This window comes from Sphaerodactylus townsendi, linkage group LG13, assembly GCF_021028975.2.
Source record: "Sphaerodactylus townsendi isolate TG3544 linkage group LG13, MPM_Stown_v2.3, whole genome shotgun sequence".
Classification (NCBI taxonomy): domain Eukaryota; kingdom Metazoa; phylum Chordata; class Lepidosauria; order Squamata; family Sphaerodactylidae; genus Sphaerodactylus; species Sphaerodactylus townsendi.
Window position 1 is genome coordinate 43450220 of NC_059437.1, and position 25849 is coordinate 43476068.

Below are 25849 nucleotides of genomic sequence, written 5' to 3' on the forward strand. Positions count from 1 at the left end.
TTTAAGACCCAGATTTCACCGAGAGGACTTTCGATAAGGGATGGTAATCAAATCCCAATCGTCAGGCACTTCTTGGCAGGCCGATAACTGAAAAGGGCAATAAGAAGCAGGGATTTATTGATGTTGTGTTTACTGAGATAAGATCTATAAGCTATTCCATATTAGAAAATGCGGGGGGGGGGGAGACAACATGAGAGGTGGGGAAAATGTGGACAAGATGGAGACAATGTAGATCTGGATAAAGGGGAAAGAAAGGGGGGGCCCTTCTTATTGGGTAAAGGAGATTCTAAAACCATTATAAGGATTAACCAAAAAAAATGTTAATCTGCTTTTGCTGTTCATTTGTCAAAAATGAATTTATGGATTTGGAAAATCCTTCCCAGCTTTATTCCCACAGCAGTGAGGAGCTTCAGGGGCAGAGCTTCCCGGACTGGTTCCCTTTGGAGGAGAAAGCAAATAGAGGCCTCTGGGTGGGGTGGGGTAGTATTTGCTGCACTGATAAATGTACCACCAGCACCGGTGTCAACCTCCAGGTGGCACCTGGCGACCTCCTGCTATTACAATTTGTCTTCTCCAGGCAACCAAGATCAGTTACCCGTGAGAAAATGTCTGCGTTGGAGTGGGCTCTATCATGTCATACCCTGCTGAAGTCCCTTCCCAAATCTTGCCCTCCCCAACGCAGAGCTGGCAACTAACCAGAAGAGCATAAGTGGAGGCAAACAGGAGCTCCTATAGTACAGCATAGCCCCACATCAGATCTATAGACAGAGAAAGCCTCTACACCAAAGGTGATTCAGTTAACTCTAGTGCCTGTTAGGCCCCTTCCACGCATGCAGAATAATGCACTTTCGGTCCACGTTCACAATTGTTTGCAAGTGGATTTTGCTATCCCGCGCAGTAAAATCCAGCTGCAAAGTGCATTGAAAGTTCATTATTCTGCATATGCGGAAGGGGCCTTAGTGTATCTTTTCCAAACTCAGAAGTTTCCTTTTCTAAGATTTCTCACGCAGAGGCGCATCTGACGCCCCTCCCCATGAATTACACACAAGCCCTGATGGGTGACTAAACAGAGTCACTGGAAGAACAGCATGATCCCCCATCAGCCCAAAGTTGTCCCGTGAGCTTCCTGGCAGAATGGGAATTGGATGAAGGTTTTCCCTGGTCCAAAATCACCATTCTAACCACCACACCACACTGCATCGGGTTACCTTGCAGGCCTAGGGAGCCAAGCAAGGGGCCACTGGGTAAGTGGTGGCATGTTCGTTGTAATCAAGAATCTCACATGTGTTTTTCTGAATGTGATGGGGACAGAGGGTATTTTTGGGAGTCGGAGGTAGCTCTTGACTACATTGTCTTTCCATTCCGTGTTTCTTCGCAGTAGCCTGCTCTACACTGACTTAAAGCCTACAGAGGTGTCTGTTCTTTTGGATAACAATACGTTTGGATAACATCATTGTCCCACAGCTGTTCAAAACATACTCCAATGGGAAGTGGTTGTGGCTCAGTAGAAGAGCTTCCGCTTCACATGTCAACGTCCCAAGGCCCCTTCCGCACATGCAGAATAAGGCACTTTCAATCTGCTTTCACTATTGTTTGCAAGTGGATTTTGCTATTCCGCACAGTTGCAAAGTGCATTATTCTGCATGTGCAGAAGTTCAGTCACGGGCATCTCCAGTTAAAAAGACCAGGTAGTGGATGACATGGAAGATCTGTTCCTGAGACTATGGAAAGCCAGTGCCACCTTGACAGCTAGATTCAAGTCCAGCAGCACCTTAGAGAACAGTAAGATTTTCAGGGTTCACCTTTCAAGAGTCAAAGCTCTCTTTGTCCAATTCATTCTAGAGATCCTGAGGAGGGAATGGAACCCTAAAGAATGACTAATAGCTCACACTAGCTCAGTTTTAACATCATTCCCCAAAGGCAAAAATAAGGACAATTGGGTGCTGGGGGTTTGCAGGCTGTGTGGCCCTAGTTTTTGCTCCTAATGTTTCACCAGCATTTATGACTGGCATCTTCAGAGGCATGTCACAGTAAGATGTGTTCTTCTCTGCCACAAATGTGTTTCTCTTAGAGGTGGGATCCAGCAGGTTCTCATAGGTTCCCGAGAGTAGGTTATTAATTATTTGTGTGTGCTGAGAGGGGGTTACTAATTGGTGATTTTGCCACGTGATTTTTGCCTTAGTGACGCCCCTCCTCTCAGCAGTAGCGCGCAGAACTTGAAGCAGTCTAGCAGGAGGTGCACCATCTTGCGTGGCAGCCTGCGCCTACCTGTATTCGTTTCCCGCCCAAGGACTGGCACAGCGGCTGCGTCCTTGCCACAGCCCCGCCCAGGAATACCCCACCCCCGGAATGCCTGCCCCCGCCCCCGTCATGCCCCGCCCAGCCCCATTGGCGCTACGCCATAGTTTGAATCCCACCACCATGGGAACCTGTTACTAAAATTTTTGGATCCCACCACTGGTTTATCTCATTGAAATGCCTCTGAAGTTGTGAAAGCTTCACTTAGCAAAGCTATCTTTAACAGTCCACAAGGCTCCCTTTTGTTTTTATTTTCAATATTTATTTCATTATTTGTTTTTGTTTTTGTTTTTATCTGTCACAGAATAAGGGATACGCATTGAATGTTTAGTCCCAGGCAAGCTGTTTGGGAAAGTTTGCAGAGGACTTTAACTGCCCAGCTTCACTAGATGGCGCTGGCGCACCTCTCAGGAAGGCGCTTCACTCGTGTGTCCGCTCTTGCCTTCTGCTGCACGCTCTATGGCAGCATCAGAGTTTGCATCTGTCCTCAGTCTTGAAAGTCCCCTCCCGACTGGGGTTTGCCCTGGGATTTAGGGGGACTTTTGAGCCATGGGCGCAGAGATCCACCAGTGTTTTGCATCCTATGCAGCCATGAGTCAGACAGAAGGGCTGGGGGAGATCTCTCAAGGTTTGCTCCTGGTCTTGGAGAAACTCAAGCAATTTGCAGGGTGAGCGTGTCCGGGGATGCATGTGGCTGCTGGGCGGGAGTGGGTGCAGAAAAAAAACCCTGTGATACGAAAAAGAAAGGTGTAGGGGTTTTAACCCTCCTTGGAACGTTTTCTCTGAAACTCATCAATTCAACGTGTTGGACAGGCAAGGGTCTTAGAAGGGACTTTTAGATTGCTTTAAAAGAGGACTGGCAAAGGCTACTAGTAGCCACGATGACTGCATAGATTGAACCTCTCAGAGGTAGTATACCTCGGAGTGCAAGATGCCAGGGGACAAGTGGTATGGAAAGGGCTGTTGTTTTAATACCTGGTTTGTGGACTTTGCAGAGATGTCTGGTCAGCCACTCTGGAGAACAAGGGAACTTTTGATGTGATCTCACAGGACTTCTTATACCGTGTTTCCCCGAATATAAGACAGTGTCTTATATTAATTTTTGCTCCCAAAGATGCGCTATGTCTTATTTTCAGGGGATGTCTTATTTTTCTGTGTTCTGTTCGTCGGGCATGCTTCCAAACAAAAACTTTGCTATGTCTTACTTTCGGGGGATGCCTTATATTTCGCACTTCAGCAAAACCTCTACCATGTCTTATTTTTCGGGGATGTCTTATATTAGGGGAAACAGGGTATTACCAGTCTGATCTTGGTCTTGGCCCCCATCTTACATGTGTGTGTATGGGGGGCAGAGGTGGGATCCAATAGGTTCTCACCAGGTTCTCACCAGTTCCCGAGAGTGGGTTACTAATTATTTGTGTGTGCCGAGAGGGGGTTACTAATTGGGTCTGATTTTCCGTTAGAAATTCCATTAGGTCCAAAAATCATAAAGTCCTATGTGGCTGGTTAGCAAAGGTAGAAAACGGGATAATTCTCCCTGTTGAGCTGTTTTAAAAACATGTTTTAGAAATATGGTAAAGTTCCTTGTTTAAGGAAAGTATCCTTCTTTTGATTTCTAGAAACAAAATTAAGTATTTGAAAGTACTTAGTATTTGACAGGCAGTCAATTAGAGGAGAAGTAGTTGTTTCTGTTGGCAGTGGACGATAGGACTTTCTATAATGAGTTTAAATTATGGACAGAAAGATACCAGCTGGAAATTAGGAACTTTTTTTTACAGTAAGAGGTTTTTACAGTAACAGAGAAATGATTAATGCCCCGCCCCCGGAATGCCCGGCCACGCCTCTGTCGTGCCCCGTCCAACCCCATTGACGCTGCGCCACTGTTTGAATCCCACCACCATGGGAACCTGTTACTAAAATTTTTGGATCCCACCACTGGTGGGTGGAAAGGTTTTTTTTGCTGATCTGCCTTATTAGAGTGTTGTAAGGATACCATATGTGAATAACTTTGGTCTCTGGAACGCTGCCACTGTTATTAGTGGAACCGTAGACACATCTTTGGGAAGGACTGTGGCATGGCATAGCCTCCAGCTCAGATGGGAGACCACCATGGAAGGTTCTGCAGAGGAAGGCAACAGCCGATCACCTCTGCTTCCTTGCCAGGGATGCTGGGGTTGTCATAAGCCTGTTACGACTTGATGGTACTTATGTACATAGAAACATCCTTGGACCACTCCAGCGTAATCGTGGTGGATTCTCCTGTTTTTCAGCGGTTCCGTAAAGAGATGTAAAGATAAAAATCTGGAGGAGGCGCATCAGCTATTGTCAGCAGTGAGCAAAGGATTATGGGTCCTGGACCGCAGCCACGTTCTCCCTCTGGTGAAGTGCGTGCTTGCTTTGCAGATGGAGACGACAAACAATTCCAGCTCTTTCCTGCGTCTTGAGAAGGTGCTTGCACATGGGGGTTTTATCTGTGGCTGTTGCCAGAGGTACTAAACAGGGAATCCTCCCGGTTGTTTAAAGTCAGTCACTGGCCTATGGACTTTGTGCTGCCTTGTCTTTCACTCCTTCAGTGGCCGTGGCTGAAGGGAAGTAATAAATCCCAGTTTGTTAAGAAACACGCATTCCAATGCTGGGTTGGATTGAACATTTCCTAAACCCAGAATTGTTCAACTGTGGCACCTCTTGCAAGGAGAGGAAATCGATGAGTACAAAAATAAACCAACTTTGTGGTTGTCATGAACAAACTCCAGTTTGGCTGTTGTGCGTTTTTGGTGCTGTGCGGCTACAGTCTGGTAGTTTTTGCTGCTGACGTTTCACCCACATTAATGGCTGGCATCTTCAGAGGCAGGAGCCTCGGTCACGTAGCCCAGAAAATGCACAACAGCCCGTTCATTCTGGCCACAAAAGCTTCTGTTAATATGTTCCACTTCAGTTCGTTTGTGATCTTTGAACATGTGCTGTGTTACTGGTAGTGACTCACTAAGGTCTCAAGAAGGAATCCTCCCTAGCCCTGATAATTAAGATCCTGTATCTAGAGATGCCTGGGAGAGCCAGCGTGGTGTTGTGGTTAAGAGCAGGTGCACTCTAATCTGGAGAACCGGGTTTGATTCCCCGCTCTACCACTTGAGCTGTGGAGGCTTATCTAGGGAACCAAATTAGCTTGCGCACTCCAACACATGCCAGCTGGGTGACCTTGGGCTAGTCACAGTTCTTTGGAACTCTCTCAGCCCCACTTACCTCACAGGGTGTTTGTTGTTGGGGGCGGGGGGAGGGGAAGGGAAAGGATATTGTAAGCCCCTTTGAGTCTCCTTACAGGAGAGAAAGGGGGGATATAAATCCAAATTATTCTTCTTCTTAAGCCTTCAGCTTTCTGCAAATAAAGCAGCCGTTCTCCCATTGACCCACAACCTTTCCCTGCAGCTCTGTGAACACGTGAAGCTCCTTTAGACTATAATAGTTAGATCTTTGGCCTGTGTACCACAGTATTGCCTCCTTCAGTTGGCACACTCTGTCAGCACAGAAATACCTGAATACCTGATGCTTAAGATCTTCTTAACTGGAGATGCTGGGGGGTTGAATCTAGGACATTCTTCATGCCGGTTGCATGTTCTCTACAGCCACAGCTTCTCTCTGAACGTATTGAGTCAAACCCATGGTTCTTCTATTGAGTCAAACCCATGGTTCTTCTATTCACAACGGCTCTCCAAGACTTACGTGGCAGGTCTTTCCCATTTGGGATTCCCAAGATCCCTTCCCTGGAATTGAACCTGGAACCTTCTGTAGGCAAAGAACATTCTCTGCTACTAGACTTTGACTCTTCCTCAATCGTGTTAAACACTCTATAATACCAGTCTAATTGAAAAAAAAAAAAGCTTTTAAGCTATGCTTCAGAAGGTTTGTTCTTTTCTCTCCTTAGTTGGTTGCAACGTTGTCCGAAGGCGATGAGGCACTGGTCTCCGAACAGCTAAACCAGCTTATGAGCAGCCTTGTTGAGCACAAAGAGGTAAGGGGGAAAAAAGGTTTGTTTATTTGAGCCTCCCAGAGATAGGTTGTCAAAGGACATTCACCTTTTGTGGTGCTGTTAAGATTGCCGGCATATAAATGGGCTGCAATTGTTGTTCCTGTATCCGGCAGCTTTGTGATTGACAGCAGTAAGCCGGCAACTCTGCTTATCTCCATCCCATGAGCAGCTTCATTAGGGAGTTCTGCAATATCAAGGCTCTGTCAAAGTGGACAGGATCAGGCCAGACTGAGCTTTATGTTCCTTCCCTGGTCAGTAGGTGACCTTCTCCTAAGAGCTGTTGGTGCTGCTATGGTTGAGTACTTTGTTTCTCCAGCTAGGGAAATTCATCCCCGGTGGTATAATGGTTAAGAGCAGTGCGCTCTAATCTGGTGAACCCGGTTTGATTCCCTGCTTTTCTCCACCTGAGCAGCAGACTCTAATCTGGTGAACCAGGTTTGTTTCCCCACTCCTCCACATGAAGCCTACTGGGTGACCTTGGGCTAGTCACAGTTCTCTCATAACTCTCAGCCTCACCTACCTCACCAGGTGTCTTGCTGTGAGAAGGGGTTGGTGATTGTAAGCTGCTTTGGGACTCCTTAAGGGTAGAGAAAGGCAAAGTATAAAAGCCAACTCTTCTTCAACTGGTGTCTATCTATTCCTGCCAGTGGAGAACTATCACATTGTTATTATTTTGTTTTTAAAGCATATGTCAGCCACCTCCTGCTTTGTGGTACTCAAGGCAGCTTACGATGTAAATAAAACAATGATAATAATTGCATGGAAGAATGCAATGACTGTTAGGACGGCCAATAAGTAAACTGTTTGGCGGTCATGTAACATAGTTATCCTTTCATCCATGAAGGGTGTGACTCGATTGGCCAGGGAGCGATTGGTTTAAGTGGCTGTTCTCTTAAGATGTCTGTTTCCTTTCCCTTTTAGGCGCTGTCTCCTGGCAGTCTCCAGACAGGTTAGTCTCCAGATGCTGTTTTTATTTTGCATTGTAGGAAAACCTTTCAGACGTTCCTGCTTGGGAACCACAGTCTTGTTCTGCTTCGGTGGGAAGGCAACTGAAGCCTGAAGCTTTGCCTCTGTAGCTTTCTCTGTAGCTTTCCACGTACTGGAAGCTTACCTGATTATCATTCTGAGATGGTATAGTCCTGCAAGAGGACAGCACCATGTCAGTGAATACATTGGTCAAGGTTGGTGGCCAGCCTTAGCTTAAATCACTGGTCAGGGCTGGTGGCCACCATAAAGGGGGCTTTGCTGGTGTCTTATTTATTATATTGGCATATTTCTGTCTTGTCAGGGCTGGTCAGATATGTAAGAGGTCTCAGAGAAGTACAATTTAACATGGGCCATGTCTAGTAAAAATTCAATAGGGAAAGGAAAGCAGAAACAGTATCATATTAAAACAGAGAGCAAGGCCTCTTCCGCACATGCAGAATAATGCACTTTCAATCCACTTTTCACAATGGTTTGCAAGTGGATTTTGCTATTCTGCACAGTAAAATCCAGCTGCAAAGTGCATTGAAAGTGCGTGCATTGAAAGTGCATTATTCTGCATGTGCGGAAGGGGCCAGAAGTGGCCAGACCAGACATAGGAACTGCAGCAGCCACTAAATCGAACTAGTGTAGCGGTTAAGAGCAGGTGGATTCTAATCTGGAGAACCGGGTTTGATTTCTCACAGAAAAAGACTAGAGACGTACCTTTGGGGATGGGGAAGAAAACCGGGGACTAGCTCTTGATTTTGTTTCCGTTCCTCATGTTGTACAGGTTTTTCTGTTGAAAAACAGGCTATCTGTTTTCTTTTTGAAAAAATTCAAGTGGCTGTCATTGTTTTTTGTTGCCAGTGTGTATGTTTATAGAGGAGAGCATGCTGGGACGATCCTACTGGCAAAACAACCTGATGCAGCTGCTGAAATGCATTGCTGCCACGTTCGATTCGATGTCGCAGGAACAGATCTCCAGGAATGAACAATGGTGTTACATCACAGTGAAGGTAGAAAGAAAACTGGGCCGGGAGCTGCAGTGGATTTTCTCAGTGGATGAATTGAATTCCAGCTGACGAATCGAGCAGGGCGAATTTCATCAGTCATGGAACTATGAAATGATGTGCTGTTTTTTTTTTTAAAAAATGATTATTTGGCACAACCAGCTCTCAATAGAAAACCGGGGAAACAAGACTCAACTCATTTCAATATGTCACATACAATTTTGGGGCTTATTATACTGCGTCAGGCTTTTGGTTCATTGGCATGGTGGGAACTGGTGTGAGTAAAAGGCATTTTACAATTTTAGGATGAGAAAGGCTTTTCATACATCCAGTAGATGACAGGGATGATTCCTGGGTCTTTCTCCATACTGATACATCAGTGGTGGGATCCAAAAATTTTAGTAACAGGTTCCCATGGTGGTGGGATTCATACAGTGGCGTAGCGCCAATGGGGCTGGGCTGGGCACGACGGGGGCGTGGCCGGGCATTCTGGGGTGGGGCATTCCTGGGCAGGGCTGTGGCAAGGACGCAGCCGCTGCACCGATCCTTGGGCGGGAAACGAATGCACGCAGGCGTAGGCTGCCACGCACGCCGGTGCACCTCCTGCTAGACTGCTTCAAGTTCTGCGCGCTACTGCTGAGGAGGAGGAGGGGCGTAACTAAGGCAAAAATCACGTGGCAAAATCACCAATTAGTAACCCCCTCTCGGCACACAAAATAATTAGTAACCTACTCTCGGGAACCTGTGAGAACCTGCTGGATCCCACCTCTGTGATACATGCTCTAACACTGTTGAGCCTTCCCTATTTGAAATCCAGGTGTCCTTGGTAAAGTCCAGCTGTTTGTCTTTGTAGCATACTACCCTTGTTTCCCCAAATATAAGACAGTATCTTATATTAATTTTTGCTCCCAAAGATGCGCTATGTCTTATTTTCAGAGGATGTCTTATTTTTCCGTTCCACAGCTGCATGCTCTAGTGTTCTGTTCGACGGGCATGCTTCCAAACAAAAACTTTGCTACGTCTTACTTTTGGGGGATGCCTTATATTTAGCACTTCAGCAAAACCTCTACTACGTCTTATTTTCAGGGGATGTCTTATGTTCGGGGTAACAGGGTATCTGTTATAAGTTAGAATGAACCTACGTGATTCCCTTGACCTGCTCAGTCAGTTCGTTCCAAACCAACACATTACAAACAGAAAGCAAGTACTCTTAAGAACATAAGAACAAGCCAGCTGGATCAGACCAGAGTCCATCTAGTCCAGCTCTCTGCTACTCGCAATGGCCCACCAGGTGCCTTTGGGAGCTCACGTGCAGGATGTGAAAGCAATGGCCTTCTGCTGCTGCTGCTGCTCCCGAGCACCTGGTCTGTTAAGGCATTTGCAATCTGAGATCAAGGAGGATCAAGATTGGTAGCCAGAGATGGACTTCTCCTCCATAAATCTGTCCAAGCCCCTTTTAAAGCTATCCAGGTTAGTGGCCATCACCACCTCCTGTGGCAGCATATTCCAAACACCAATCACACGTTGCATGAAGAAGTGTTTCCTTTTATTAGTCCTAATTCTTTCCCCCAGCATTTTCAATGAATGCCCCCTGGTTCTAGTATTGTGAGAAAGAGAGAAAAATTTCTCTCTGTCAACATTTTCTACCCCATGCATAATTTTATAGACTTCAATCATATCCCCCCTCAGTCGTCTCCTCTCCAAACTAAAGAGTCCCAAACGCTGCAGCCTCTCCTCATAGGGAAGGTGCTCCAGTCCCTCAATCATCCTCGTTGCCCTTCTCTGCACTTTTTCTATCTCTTCGATATCCTTTTTGAGATGCGGCGACTTATCTGCTCTTAGGGCAGATAATTCAAGAAAGTGAGCCCAGCTACATAGTGGTGAAAAAAATAAAACCATCCTAGCTCACTTCAAATTCCTCCTAGCTCACTTAGTAGTTTCTTCAGTTTTTAACATACAGTTTGGAGCAGAAGATGTCGCCCTGACAAGACAGACAAACAAATGAGAGAGAACAAACTTAACCCTACAGAACTAGAATTAAGTATCTAAAAGATCAAGAAGTTGTTTAAGGGGCCACTAAATATAAAACGACTAAGCATCAAAAACACCTATATATTTATGAGCTGTCAGTTTTAAGGGTCAAAAAAGTCTCTCATTGGACCCATCTGTGTATTGTAAATGGGATATTGTGTGCATAAAGTAGGCTATTATGAGCTTTTTACAAGTGTAGATGATTTTTGTTTGAAATAAATACATCTGTGTTTTTGAAAATTAGCAGTTTTATAGTTAGTGGCCCCTGAAAGTCACCTTTCAGGTACTCAATTTACGCCCCGACAAGACGCTGCGTCCTTTTTGTTGTCTCTTCGGCAGACTTGCCTGCAGCTTTTCAAGTTGATGCCAAAAGAGGTTGCACCTCTTGTGTGGGATGGAACTGGGGACAGCAAAGCTCTGCAAAGCATTCTGGGATCTTTGGTGCACATCGTAATGGGAAAGGTGAGTCTTTAGCCTGCCTGCTCTACTTAGTGGAGGCTGACTCTGGTCATGTATGGATCTCCTGTTTTTAATCAAATGTTGGTTGTCTATCCAAGCATAGATTTAAACAGCAAGAATGCCTGTTAAGAAGAAGAAGAGGAGTTTGGATTTATACCCCCCCTTTCTCTTCTGCGAGGAGACTCAAAGGGGCTTACAATCTTCTTTCTCTTCTCCCCCCCCCCCCCCACAACAAACACCCTGTGAGGTGGTGTGGCTGAGAGAGCGCCAAAGAACTGTGACTAGCCCATGGTCTCCCAGCAGGAATGTAGGAGTGCGGAAACACACCTGGTTCACTAGATAAGCCTCTGCCACTCAGGTGGAGGAGTGGGGAATCAAACCCGGTTCTCCAGATTAGAATCCACCTGCTCTCAACCACTACACCACGCTGGGGGCATCTGGTGCCTGCCAAATATTTTTAGGAAGGGGCATCATTATGGGCATCACTTTGGGTTCCCTGCAGCAGACGAATCCTCATCTGGCTAGACTAAGAGAGGAAGGCAGCTTCATGCGTTTTACTGCATTGGTTGTTGCTGGGGGGTTTCAAGCATTTTGTTCATAACGTCAGCATCTCCCTCGATGTTGATCTTAGGCAGCCTGCAGGGACATCCGTATGCTGGCTGGGACAGCTGTGAGCATGCTCGTCAACACAGCCCCTGAACCCTGTAGAGGAGCTGCAGCAGTGCTGGAACTCTATCACCTGTTGAATGCAGGTGGGTGTCACCTTGTCCCCAGGAAGGAAGCTTAAACAGACACCCGCGGGGCGCTAAATGAGCTCGGTGGGGATCCATTTGGTCACAACTATTGTATGGCTTGGAGCTCATTCCCTCTGAAAATGCAACCAAAGTTGAGACGAAGGTGAAGAATTTATTTTTCGTACCCAGGCGAAGGCCAGTTTGGGATGCTCAGTTTGCCTTCGCGCGCTTGGGATTCAGACGGACTGGAGAGGCTGGTGCTGACACGGGGCTTGTTGGCTAGCTGCAAGAGGGAGATCCTGAGCTGCCTCTTGGATGGTACTCAACAACAGGTAGATGCTATTGAGCGTTTTACAAAAAACAAGCTGTACGTAGTCATTTAATGGGGTAGCTCACACTAGTCGTAAAGGCAGCACAACACGGCCTCCAAAAGCTAAGGAAGATATACAGAAGAATAAGACTTAGTTAACTAAGCAAAAGAAAAACAATGGGTCTGATGAGAACTCAACATTCCCCAGCTGTCACAGAATGTTGAGAATAATATAAAGGGAAAGGGGAGGAAGTTGCCTACTCAAACCTCCAAGAGCTTGTAGAATCTTGGAGGGGGAGATTGGGATGTAGGGGGATGAGATTTCCAGATTGTTCTCCCCCTTTCTTGACTGACCTTCTCCTCCTCTTTGCATTGCTCTGTTCCAGGTTGCTTGCAGTCAGTGGGAAGGAAGCCAACTGGATAATACCCAAAGGAGAGATGGTCAAGCCAAGGGGTGGACAAGGAAAAATGCAGGTTTGGCCAAGGTGTCTAGTCAACCGCTTATAATGGCTAGATGGAACCTTCTCGAGAGAGGAGCCAACATTTCCTTTTCAGAGCAGAGAAGCCACTGATGATTCAGTGGTTCCACTTCTGTGGCCGCAATTGCTGGACCAAGTAGATTGAGTCATTTGTTGGATGGTTCAAAGAGAAGGAGTTTGGTAGAGGAGTGGGGCAAAGGGAGTTTGGCGTGGGCTGGGTTCAGTTCCCAGGGCGATGTCAGCCTGCAGTGGAGAGCAGTCCAGAGAATCCTTTTGTCGTGCTTGGCTGCCAAATCTGGCATCCCCTTTGGTGTACATTGTCATGCAATCCAGCAGGCCCCAGCTCTGCAATTCTCTAAATTTGACTGCATATTTGCTCCCTGTCCTTCCTTTCCCTGCTTCCCGCAGAACTTTGGGGCCCATTCCTTATAAGTGTGTCTGCTTACTAACAACAGGTGCATGTTTCTCTCCTTACCTTCTCTGCAGGCTTGTCTGTTGCTGGACGTGCTGCTTCCAGCTGTTTTAATCCTGATGGAAAAGCAGAAGGATTGTCTTTACTACTGCTTCCAAGGTAAGCCAAACTAAGGCTCATTCTGCACATGCAGAATAATGCACTTTCAAACTGATTTCAGTGCTCTTCGAATCTGTGCAGAATAGCAAAATCCACTTGCAAACAGTGGTGAAAGTGGTTTGAAAATGCATTATTTTGCGTGTGCGGAAGGGGCCTTAGACACTGGAGGAAATGATGGAGAGAAGAATTTTTATCTAATCAGTGCTGGGAGTTTTTTATCCCTCCCTTCCATTAAGGTGCTTAGTTGGTGTTCATAATTCTCCCTTCCTTCATTTTATCCTCCCAAGAACTCTGTGAGGTAGCTTGGACTGAGAGAAGCGAACTAGTTTCATGGCAAGTAGGGATTTAAACCCCGGTTTTTTGCATTCCTGTACATCCCCCCTCCCACATTGTTCACATTTAGCTTATTCTTCCTCCAAGGAATTTTGAGCTATGTAAATGGCCCTCCCCCATTTTATTCACAACAGCCCAGTGAGGTAGGTTAGGCTGAGAGATAATATGCCTGGACTAATGACACACTTCCTCCTCCTTTCCTCTGTCAGTTCAGGGGTTTCTAAATGCAGTGGTGCCTTGGGCGGCTCCCAAGCCCTCAAAATCTGGTTCCTCTACTCCTCTGGCAACCCTGTTAGCATGTTGAGGAGATGGCCAGTGTAAAAGCACTTTCCTTGACTTGTTAATGGCTAATAGTCCAGATGTAACCTTGTGGACTTTTGCCTTGTGGATCCTCTTTCTACAAGTCATGTGTTAATCTTGCCTGCAGTCTTTACCCTGTGGCTTCAGCGTTTCCAAGAGAGCCTGGATGAGATTTGGAAAGTGAAAGAGAGTCGTATATTGGATGGGAACTCCAGGCTACTCCAGGAACTGACCCAGTTCCTCTGGAACAATGCAGAGAGCCCGGTAAGGTACACAGTTGGGTGACACAGCTCCTGTTAGAACATTTATTTTATTTATTTTTATTTTTATTTTTCAAACGTATATACCGCCCAACCCCCAAAGGGCTCTGGGCGGTGGACAACATAAAATTCAGATACAAATAAACATAAAATCGAATATCAATTAGTCACTAATAACATAATTAAAATGCAGCAAGTTAATACATAATATAGCAGTGCCTGCAAGGTCCCTCTTAGACCCTACCGTGGGGGGAGAGAAAAAGGGTGGATCCTGCAGATGGTAATGGACCCTACCTATAAAATGAAAAGGGGGGGGGCACTTTCAGCGGCCGGACACCCCAAAAACCCGGCAGAACAACTCCGTCTTACAGGCCCTGCGGAACTCACCAAGGTCCCGCAGCGCCCGGGCAGCTGGAGGAAGAGTGTTCCACCAGGCAGGGGCCAGGACTGTAAAGGTCCTGGCCCAAGTGGAGGCCAGCCGCATCGTCGAGGGGTCAGGGACTGTCAGCACAGTTTATAGAGGTATTATCAGACAGATAGCTACAAGGGGGCTGAGTAGGGACTGGCACACCGGGCGGGCGCTGGTGGGGTCACGTAGGGGCAGAAAATCATCCTCCAGACCCCTCCCTCTTCCCCCCCGACAAAGGCTGCTGCTGGGCCAACCTCTGTCGGCCAAGCTCTACAGAGGCCTCTGCCAGGCACCCTTGCCAGGCCCGACCTCTCCAGGTAAATGGGGGATGGGGGGGCCAAGTGCGGGGGGGCCATGGGGCAGGAGGTGGAAAACTTGGAGTCAAACCAAGGGGCGCTCCATTTTTCCCAACTACGCCTCTGGGTATTATTATTTAAGCAGTAAAGCTGCTCAGGAAATGCAAGCCCCAGGTTGTGTTTAAAGAAACAGTTTTCTGTCTGAGATCTAATGCAGGAAAAAAAAAACCCACCGTTTTGCAATTTTGCAGCAGAAGCTGATTGTGCACAGTGCTGATTGGCTGGTGACTGTGTTGTCACAAACCCGTGTATTTTCTTCATCCCCAAACCAATGCAGAAGAGTAAAGTCATCGATGTTGTCTGAATTTTTTTTCATCCCAATATTCAGGTGGAGGGGGTGTCAGATTTCATACACAGTTCCTTTCAACACCTTCTGGAGATCTACAGTCTAGAGTGTGACCATTTTAAGGACACGGAGAGACCGCTCTATGAACAATTCCTCCAGAGAGTCCTTTGCTTGCCCTGGCAGGCAAAAGCCCGATACGTTCCTCTTTGTGCAATTCTTCCTTACCTGGGTCCTGGAAAAGTAAGTCAGTTTTGTGTGTAAATGCATATACTTGTGTGTTAGGTGATGGGGAAGTTTAAAACCACTGTGCAGCGCAAACTGCAAGAAACAAACCACCTATAGATTTGAATGCATTTGTTGTCATTTCACCCACTTTAGCTGAATTCTGGAAATCGTACCTTTTTCCAGGGGGCTGAAAATTATTGTATGTCTAACTTCCCTTGGAGAACAACAGTTCCTCTGTTTCTTTTGGCAGAAGTTACGATGATTAAATGTTTCAGGGCGGCAGTTCAGATTCTCCCTGCTTTTAAAAAGGTGAGAATAGCAAAGCAGTTTTTAAGCCAGGGGATCTTTTGGGATGTAAATTTGCCACAGTAAAAGTTCATGGCTTTTGTTATGGATGGCTCATCTGACAATAAATGTATTTGCAGTTTGAGTATAGCAATAGTTTTCCATCTGTGTGTAGTTTTCCAGCATGGTGTAGTGATTAAGAGCAAGTGGATTCTAATATGGAGAACCGGCTTTGATGCCCCACTCCTTCACCTGAGTGGCAGAGGCTTATCTGGTGAACCAGATGTGTTTCCGCACTCCTGCATTCCTGCTGGGTGACCTTGGGCTGGTCACAGTTCTTCAGAACTCTCTCAGCCCCACCTTCCTCACAAGGTGTCTGTTGTGGGGAAAGGAAGGGAAAGGAGTTTGAAAGCTACCTTGAGTCTGTTGGGTGCTGTGTGGCTTCTGGGCTGTATGGCTGTGTTCTAGCAGCATTCTCTCCTGACGTTTTGCCTGCATCTGTGGCTGGCATCTTCAGAGGATCTGATGTTGGTAAAGCAAGTGGAGTACATATACCTGTTGGAGTGTCCAGGGTGCGTGAAGAAACTTTGTCTGTGAGTAACAAAGAAGACAGCCAGGTCAAGAGGTGAGGGCATCTGAATGGAAGTATGAGTAACAATGAAGTCTATAGCATGGGAGTAACAATGGAGATAGCAAGGTCAATAGGTGGGAGCAACTGAATAGAAGTATTCTGGCCTTTGTTTCCTTTGTCTATAGTCATCCTATGTTTGTGTGGAGCTGGTTAGGCACTGTCTTGACTCTAGTATTTTTCAACACTGGCAGCCAAATTCTGTTCATTTTCATGGTTTCTTCCTTTCTGTTAAAATTGTCCATGTGCTTGTGGATTTCAATGGCTTCTCTGGGTAGTCTGACGTAGTGGTTGTCAGAGTGGTCCAGAATTTATTTGAAAACACAGAAAAGAAGTAGGTGGAGGGTATTGGTTTTGATTGATTCATCCTCAAATTTAATGGTGCCAAGGTATTGTTGAATGTTATGGTAATTTTATGGGTCATTATGATATTGTTTATGATGTTGTAAATTCTTCATTGTAAGCCAGCCTGAGTCCACTTGAGGAAGGACAGCTTGGAATAAAATAAATAAAAAATGAAGTCTTGTTAAAATCAAGAAAGTGGTGGAGCTCTTTAGTCATTGATTTTATTTCTTCGCAACTAATTGATTTTAATACTTACCACTCTTACTACTCGGATAGCTTTATGGGCATCTAAAAATAAGTTATCTGAGTCAGATAAATAAATACGTAAGTAAAATGACAACAAAACATTTCAAATATCTGGAGGTCCTCAAAGGACTGAGATTAGGGGTGGTGGGGAGAGAATACAGTTTGGCAAATCTCCATTACAAACTGCCAAATCTTTGGCTGATTCCGCATGGGCCAAAAACAGCAGTGTGAAAACGGTGGGAAAATGGTGTAAAACGGTTTAAAACGGTGTAAAAGGGTTTATACTGTTTTCACATCGTTTTCACACCGCTGTCTTTGGCCCATGCGGAATCAGCCTTTTGCATCCAGGATTCTATACATTCTCAGCAGCCTGAGCTGGCTGATTTGCCCTCCTTACTGATATTTCCTTCCCTTTAATAGGCTCCCAGTTGCTCTTAGGAGTCTGTGCTTCCTAGAGTGTCCTCAGTCCTTGCCAGGTCATATTGTCTGTGTGTGTGTCTGTGTGTGTGTCTGTGTGTGTCTGTGTGTGTCTGTGTGTCTGTGTCTGTGTCTGTGTGTGTCTGTGTGTGTTTTAGAGGGCAGAGGCTCTGTTTTTCTTCTGTTTATTTTGCACAGAATGTTTTTCTGCAAACCAGAGGAGTCCCCAAAGCATTTACAAGTCCAGTCCTGGTCTGCAATAGACTTGCTTTCACTGCTGTTGTTATTAGCATTAGCTGCCCGCTCTCTTGTTTGGTATATTGATGGTCACTCTCCCCTCCCCCACTGACTTCTGGGTCTTTGTGTTAAGGTGTTGGATACCTACAAGGATCTGCCCCAGCACCTCCTGAGCTGCCTTTCGACCAATCACCTGTGTCCCGCTGCCTCCGATTTGTATAAAACCATTCTGCAACAGCAACGCAAAGTCTGGACAGAGGAACAGGAAGACGTCTCAGAGGAAGAACTCGCCCGCAAGTGGGGCCAGCACTGGCTGCCAACCCTCACCTGTGGCTTGACCTCTTCCAACTCTTTCCTTCAGAGTAACACCTCCAACTACCTCCTTGTGTGGACATTACGGCTCTTCCCCGCCTCTTATGCTTTGCTGGCTGAAGGCTTCAAGGGCAAAGATTCCACCCAGATTCATGCCTGGGTCACCTTGTTGAACATTCAGAAGACTGTCACAGGGGTCTTGCCTGCAGGCCAGGAGACCTTGGAGCGACTCTCCGCCTGCCTCTGTGCGAAAGAGGACAACATTCGCCTGGCAGCATTGAGTCTTCTGTGCTCCAGTCCCAGAACCAACCAGTCGTTGTCCGTGATGGACATCCAGCTCCTTAAGGAATTGTTGCCACTCAACTTGAATTGTGACTCCTCTTCTTTCCGCCAGTTCCTCCAAGCCTCAGTGAAAAAGGCTCTGGTGCGGCTAAGAGACAGCTCATTGGCCGCACTCCGACAGCGTATGAAAAACAAGGAGTGCTCGACTGGGGAAGATCTTCAGAGCCCCGTGGTTCGAGCAGTGGGTGAGTCAACAGAGAGTGGCTTGCTCTCTGCTCTTTTATTCATTGCCATTTGAAAATAGCAATTCACGAAAGATCAAAGCTTATCTCGCAAAAGAAAGGACAATAAATGTGATCCAGGTTGCCCTTGTAAGAATGAGATCCAGATTGCCCTTCTTTGACTGTTTGTGCCCGTGCAGTCCGTGCATAGGAGGGTGTCTGCAGAACGATTTCACGTAAATGACTTCAAAGCTTTTACTGGCAGGGTGAGAAGAAGCTTTTTCTTCCGCTTGGATCTATTTGTGGATCATAGATCCTTCCCTGTCAGCAGGGAACTCCTGTGATCTGAGGCGTGAAGCCACGGAGCTCTTCCCCACTGACTAATCTTAATTGTAAGCCTGCAGGCCCGGTTTCTTCTTCTTTTATGTAGTTGTCATATCACATCTAGATAGGAGGTGCGTGATTAATAATAATAACAATAATACCCAAAAAACTTGGACTGCACTTGAAACATCTACATATTTATAAAATCTCCATCTATCAGTTACTAAAGGCCACATTGCTTGGATCTACCTGTTTACTGCACCAATACCTTATGACATCCTAGGTTCTTTAGAAGAACCTGATGGATATGAAGGCCAACACTGACTGAAGATCTGGCATCTGTGATTAATAATAATAATAATAATAATAATAATAATAATAATAATAATAATAATAATAATAATAATAATAATAATAATAATAATAATAATAATAAAAATTGGCATGCTGGACGCCATCCCAAAAACACTAGGGCAGCACTTGAAACATCTTTGAATTGACAAAATTAACATTTGTCAAATTCAGAAGGCAGCCCTGCTGGGATCCACACGAATACTACGCCGATACATTACAACTTCCTAGGCTTCTGGGTGAGGCTCGAATTGTAATGAAGGCCAACAGCCAGCTAAAGATCTGGCAGCTGTGAAATCTACACACAATACATAGCCAATAATGTATGTACCACTACAACTGCTACTACTACTACTACTACTTCACTACATACTACTACTGCACTTGCACTACTACTACACGGCGGGATGCCCACAACTTCCTAGGCCTCTGGGTGAGGCTCAAATTGTAATGAAGGCCAACAACCAGCTAAAGATCTGGCAGCTGTGAAATCTACAATAATGATGATGATGATGATGTTGTTGTTCCTGGGCAGCAGCTGATCATCCAGCTGTTGATAAAACCATGTTTCTTGACACCCCTGTTGTCCAGAATCTTGCTTTCCTGCCCCCCTCTGTATTTTTCATCCCTTTTGCCACCCTGCTGACCAATCTCATCAATTGCACAGATTTTGTGGAATGGCTGCTGCAGCTCTGCGCTTCCTCTCTGATGTCGGGGTCCAACTTCCAGAGGCGGAAATCAGCCCTCCTCCTCCTGGCGGCTGTCCTGGAAACCTGCACTGACAGCTGGAGTCCAGAGCGCAAGAAGGGGCAGCCTCCTCGTAAGTTGCTTGGCAGTCTGCCTTTGTGAGTGCAGATCTGGGAATGGACAGATGTGAACACAGATGTGGACTGTTCAGGCAGTCATTAATTGTAGGGTCCTCCTCGGAGTTAGCCTGCAACTATACAAGGGATCTCTTTCCTTCCCCAACCGCGCCTTCTGACGTTGGCAAAAGTGTAGGTCTTTTTCCAAACTTTTAGGCGGAAATGCCCGGAATTGAACTTGTGACCTTCTGCATGTAAAGCGGATGCTCATCCACTGAGCCACAGCCCCTCCCTTAAATAGCATGAATATATATTGTATACTATTCATACTATTCAGTATTGTCTACTCTGGCCATGGCTCTCCAAGAGTCTCATAGGTCCTTGGAGATTCAGCTTGAAATTCTGTAAGTTAAAAAAATGTGCTTAATGTCTGAGAGGCAGCTCTTCTGTCAGATTTCATCATGCCTGTCTGCTTGGAGCTCCGGGAAGCACATACGCATCTCTGCTCTTCATCTCCATTCATGCTAAGAGCAACCTAAGGAGGCCATGTGGTTTACAGTAGAACACCATTTCCTAAGTAATGTACAGGTTTGAAAGCAGAACAATTGTGCCCAGTAGGACCTTAGAGACCTACAAGATATGAGGAGGGGGTATAAGCTTTCCTGAGTCAAAGTTGACCTAAAGAGCTTTTATTTTTGAAAGCTTATACCTCCAATTTTTTGTTGGTATCTGAGGTGCTGTTGAACTTGAATCCAGCTCTCCAGTGAGATAGGTTAGGCTGAGAGGAAATCACTGACCCAAGGGCTCCCACAGAGATTTGTGGATCAGTGGGGTTTCAAGCCAGATTTCTCCCAATCCTCAGCAACAAAACTTCCCCTTTTCTCTTCTCCCCTCATATTATCCTAACAAACACCCTGTGAGAAGGGTTGGTCAGTAGAGAGGGACTGCACCCATTGAGCTTTATGGCTGAGTGGGGACTTGAACCCAGGTTTCTCTGAAGTCTGACAAAGCTTTCTTACTTTGACTCAGAACCAAATAGAACAGCGTTTTCTATTCTGACCCGCGGCAGCTCTCCACTGTGTGAAATGCTGTTGTATATTGTTGCAGGCAATATGGCTGCGCTTCTGAGCAGGGCCAAGAGCAAAGGATGCTGGGATTTTTTCTCCAGAAGCAATACACTGATGCTGCTGAGCTGCTTGCAGGACAGCACGAACGAGGTAGGCGGTCCGTGACTCCGTTCTGACTCCTCTGTGTGATTACGTACGTACCTAGAGTTACGGAAGTATTCTGTGTAAGGCTGAGTCAAACAGTCCCATTCTGACTTTGAATAGGTTACAAAAAGGGACTCTAGTGTTTGGGAGTAATGGAGGGTACAAACAAACAGTGTATGTCCCATCTTCCTGGCATAGGTTTAATGTTATGCCTTCTGCCTTGTTACATGGCAGATTTAATAAGCAAGAAAAGGCTAAAAGATTGTGCCCATATAACGATGGCTCAGTTGAATCTCTGGCCCACCAATTACTACACTGTCTCAGATTCAAGGAAATCAGATCCAAGTATGTGAATCTTACTCCTTTACATTTACCCCATCTCCCCGATTTAATTAGATTACACTACTTGTTGGACAATCCTGATCCTTCTCTCTGTACGATAGTGGCAGACTTTCTCCTGGAAATTACTAAACGCCAGTAGATTTCCTTCGACCTGTATTGTATATGCTTTTTAATCCGTTTTTTATTATTGTTGTACTGTTGTCTATGCCAATAAAGGCTTGCTTCTATATATCTTCCTGGCAGCAATTAATGGAACTGCAGGTGGGAAAATACATCTGCGTGGTGAGCAGATATCCCAGAAATGTTTCCCTATATATCCTGATATGCAATCACTGACCACTCTGTTCCTCCCTCCCACCCCAATCCAAAGCAAGGGTAAATGAATGAAAACAAAGTCACTTCAGAGCAAGGGCTCTTGCTCTGAACTGACTTTGTTTGCATTCAGTCACAATGTGATTGATTATTTGATGCTGTGGTATTATTATGTTCATATTGGCTGGCAACAGATTATAAAATATAAGAAACCCATTAGGATAAAATAACAACAAATAGCATAGAAGTGACTCTCTTGTTTATTCGTTGTCACTCTAGGGTTCTACCCAAGGTATTCTTTGCAGCTCCTCTAACAAGAGTTTCTTATTAGCAGTGTTGAGAAATGCATAAATACTATCTGCCAGCAGGTAGTAATATGTCCCTTGAATGCATTTCAGTTTGATTCTGAGTTAATCCAACTGGACAATTAATGCCAAAACATTTTTCAGTAAAACCCAAGTGGTAAATTGCTATAACTTCAGAGACGGTGCAGCCGCCTTGAGCATGTATCGAAAGCTTCTTTTTCCCCTTTGTAACCAAAACACCGTTTCCTACAGAATGTACAGGTTTGAAAGCAACAAATGAACTTTCATGTTCTGTGGTATTGACAGGGTCTCACATTCAAGATGGCGTCCTTCGATCCTCATTCAGCTCCTCTCTCTTACTTGTCTGCAGATCCGTGAATTGGCAGCTGAGCTCCTTGTTAGTTACTTCCCACCAGCTTTCCCAGAATCCATTGCTGTGGCTCTATTTGAGCGTGCGCTGGAAGCCGTGAGCAGCCCCAGAGTTCCCGAGGCTGAAGCAGGAGCTGTTATGATGAAAACCGTCTTCCAAAAGTAGAGTCTTGCTTCTTAGCTGCCTGTGCCTTTTTGTGGTGTGTGCGCTTACGTGTGTGCGTGTGCGCGCTGTTGAGTCACATCTGGCGTATGGCGACCCCATCGAATTTTCAAGGCAAGAGAAACTCAGAGGGAGTTTGCCATTGCTTGCCTCTGCGTGGGCTGAGAGAGTTCTGAAAGAACTGTGACTGACCCAAGGTCACCCGACAGGTGTCATGTGGAGGAGCAGGGAAACAAATCCAGTTCACCAGATAAGAGTCCACTGGCCCTAACCACTACACCAAACTAGCCTTTTTGTTAACACTCAGAATAGAACCAGAGCAGCTGATATCAGAGTTCCATTTTGGTTTGCCTTCTGTTGGCCCAGCACTTGCCTTTGCATGTTTCCCAATCATCAGTGGTTGTCCTTTCCTTAGATGGAAGACTTCATTAGATTTAAGTGCAGCTAGATCCATATCAATCCCCAGATCCATTGACAGCTGGTGAGAAGCTTTGACTCAGGGCCTCACGGGCAGAAGATCACAGGTTCTATCCTGAGCATTTCTAGTGAAACTTTCTCCGGTCCCCAGCATTGGAAAAAGCCATTCTCTGCCAGATAGATGCTGCTGCTACTACTCACCAGAGCTACCAATAGTGTGACTTGGTAGAAGGCAGCTTTCTGTGTTTGTGTAGGGAGGGCAAATTCCCCATGGGGAGGAAAAATAGCACCACAAGTTAATGAGATGTCTATGGAGAGTGGAATAAAATGGGACAGCTTCTAGCAATTCCCCGTTCCCAAGTGTGGTGAGAGATACCTAAAAGCATTCACATTTGGGGGTATTTCTATCTTCACTGCATCCTCTCTATCCTCGGCCAGAATAGCCTGTGGTTGTGTTTGTGAAAGGTGAAAGATTTATGGGATCTGAAGAGAAACCAGTGTTTGTGTATGGAGCTGGGCGTGCTCCTGTTAGCATTGTCGTAACTGGTTGTGCCCCACCAGGTCGGACACCTGTACCTTGAAACGCATTTTGGCCAAGCAAGAACAGGCAGTGGAATGTCAACACCTCAGCTTCATCGAGTACCTCCTTGGCGTGCTGCAGGTTCATATCTCCAGCGCTCACCGTGACTTGTTACAAGCAGCCCATTCCACACCCATACACGGTGAGCACCTTGACTGAGCAAGAATCTCTCTGGAAACCCTGAAAGCGCAGCTGGTTGATGGATTAGTTCTTAGGTTTGACTCAGAGGACGGGCCTGGGTCTCCATTGCCCACAGCAACCCAACTTGGTTAATATCACCTTGACTCCTTTGTTGTTGGTTGGGAAAGGTGCAGTAGCCCAAAGCGTATTCCTGCGCCCTGTTAGCTGTAACTCAACCCTCCTTCAAAAGATGCAAGCCATGATTCTTAACACTGACACTGTTTTCCAGTGTTGGTGCAGAGGACGTAAACCCCCTGCCATTATAGTACAAACTGATTTGTGTGATTTTCGGTGATGCTGAGTTAATCTGGGACGGTGTAAAGAAAAAAGAATTGCCCTTCCCAAGGCTGAATGCTAACTGGAATATTGTGTCTGTGCAGGAGTGGTTTTGGCTCTCCGGCGATGTCTGTTGGAGGTGCCAGCGGTAGTTGCCTCTATGTCAGAAGCGCGACTTGTGCAATGTTGGCGGGATTTCCTTAGCCGCTTGGTGGAGAGTGTGAGAGATGCTGTTCGCTTGCTCCTAGGGATGCTGCAGGGCAAACAAGCATCGAGCTGCAGCCAGGAAGGTGAGAGCAGACCAGGATCCAAGATCAGTTCACTCAGGCCCCTTCCGCACATGCAGAATAATGCACTTTCAATCCACTTTCACAATTGTTTGCAAGTGGATTTTGCTATTCCGCACAGTAAAATCCAGCTGCAAAGTGCATTGAAAGTAGATTGAAAGTGCATTATTCTGCATGTGCAGAAGGGGCCTCAGTCTGCCTTCGAACGCTGGGCCGTGATCGTTAAGCACCAAAGTTTGTTTTCCTTTAATTTTTCCCAGGTATTCAGCACAGTGCAGTCCTAAGCAGAGTGACACCTTTCTGTGCCCACTGACATCAGCAGACGTAAAAGATCACTCTGCTTATAATGCCTCTGTTAGTCCAGCAATCAAGTCAACCGCTCCTGTGGTTTTCCAGGCTGTGAGGCCATAGTTTTTTGCTCCAGGCATAATATACTGATTATGCAGACTTCACAGGTTTTTAAGAATAAATTTACATATGAAAAAAGCATTATTAAAGAAATATTATTTTTCAGTGGTGCACACATGAGATCCAGCTAGGATTGTTTCAGGAGCCCAAGAAAGAACACTTTTCTTTCATTGCTAATTTTGGGGGGGAGGGGGACACAAATCTTACAACTGCAGAAAGCAAGTAATTTATTGCATTGTGTTGATCGTGAGGGATTGTTGCAGGAATTAGCTGGCTGCACTTCCTGCTGCAGCAAGTTCATGAAGCTATTTTGCATTCCTCTGGTGGAGCTAATTGCCCAAAGTTCATCAGAAGAAGTAATTTGTCAAGTGCACCTATTAGATTCTCTTTCTCTCTGTCTCTCTCTCACCTTAGATAATCTGGGACACATTGTGGAGCTATTTAAACATTTAAAAGATCTGTTACTCTAATGCACAGGTGTCAAACTCGCGGCCCTCCAGATGTTATAGACTACAGTTCCCATCATCCCCTGCCAGCATGATGCTGGCAGGGGATGATGGAAACTGTAGTCCATAACATCTGGAGGGTTGCGGGTTTGACACCTATGCTCCAATGGGTTGACTTAAACTTTGCTACCCTAGTGAAAACATCTGAAAGAAAAAGACACCTTTTTGATGCATTGAAAACATCTTAAGGAATAAGAAACCTTTTCGATGCATTGAACCTCCTGAGAAACCCTACCATACTTTGTTCTGCAACATGGTTAGAGTGTTATTAGTAGAATCCTGCAAGTTTTCCAGATAAATTAGGGTCCATACTCCCATCAGTTTCCCCCACTAAAGCCCGGGCCAATAGGGCGGCCATGCTGACAGGAACCTCGCGGCTCTCAGATGTTCAGGAATTGTACAGTTCCCATCAGCCCTACCAGCCTGGCCAATTGAACATGCTGACAGAGCCGTGATGGGGTGTGGACTCCCTACCGCTGGGCTAGGGTCTGGGAGACCCGGGGTCAAATCTCCACTCTGCTTTGAAAATGTCAGATGACTTTGGGCCAGATGCTCTCTCCCAGTCCAATCTACCTCACAGGGTTGTTGTGATAAAATGCAGGAGAGGAGAACAATATGAACTGCTTTCTTTATGCCTAATAAAGCTTTTTGGATGGGATTGGACGAACTGCTTTGGGATCCTAAAGGGGAGAAAAATGGGGTGTAAATGGAGTTTTTAAAAATGTCGTATGCTAGCTGTCTTAACTCCTGCTTGCTTTTGCTGCAGCTGTTGCACCTTCATTTGCGGACGTGGGGAATGCGATCGGCAGTCTCATCCAGCTCGGGAAGGACCCGGGCCAGGAAGACGAGGAGGATCCCATTCTGCTGTCGGAGGAGCACAGTCTCGTTCTGACCTGCTGCTGGGTCTCTGTGAAAGTAAGCGTCTGGCTGTAGGAGGTTAAGAGCAGCAGTGGCGTAGGAGGTTAAGAGCTCATGTATCTAATCTGGAGGA

At 46.0% G+C, this 25849-nt stretch overlaps 1 protein-coding gene across 5 annotated transcripts in view; it reads left to right on the plus strand.

Moving 5' to 3' along the window:
* Nucleotides 1–2772: 2772 nt before the first annotated feature.
* Nucleotides 2773–25849, plus strand: part of LOC125443126 (thyroid adenoma-associated protein homolog) — a 41194-nt gene continuing 18117 nt past the window's right edge. For all 5 annotated transcript variants that reach the window (XM_048515052.1, XM_048515055.1, XM_048515053.1 and 2 more), the window contains exons 1-19: nt 2773–2966; nt 4569–4746; nt 6218–6304; nt 7244–7271; nt 8156–8304; nt 10669–10791; nt 11420–11540; nt 11712–11854; nt 12219–12317; nt 12798–12882; nt 13643–13779; nt 14869–15066; nt 17343–18048; nt 19367–19519; nt 20610–20719; nt 22043–22203; nt 23183–23343; nt 23762–23947; nt 25625–25773. In XM_048515052.1, coding sequence (XP_048371009.1) covers nt 2848–2966; nt 4569–4746; nt 6218–6304; nt 7244–7271; nt 8156–8304; nt 10669–10791; nt 11420–11540; nt 11712–11854; nt 12219–12317; nt 12798–12882; nt 13643–13779; nt 14869–15066; nt 17343–18048; nt 19367–19519; nt 20610–20719; nt 22043–22203; nt 23183–23343; nt 23762–23947; nt 25625–25773 — 3093 coding nt within the window. In that variant the 5' untranslated portion in view covers nt 2773–2847. The remainder of the gene's footprint in view (nt 2967–4568; nt 4747–6217; nt 6305–7243; nt 7272–8155; nt 8305–10668; nt 10792–11419; nt 11541–11711; nt 11855–12218; nt 12318–12797; nt 12883–13642; nt 13780–14868; nt 15067–17342; nt 18049–19366; nt 19520–20609; nt 20720–22042; nt 22204–23182; nt 23344–23761; nt 23948–25624; nt 25774–25849) is intronic.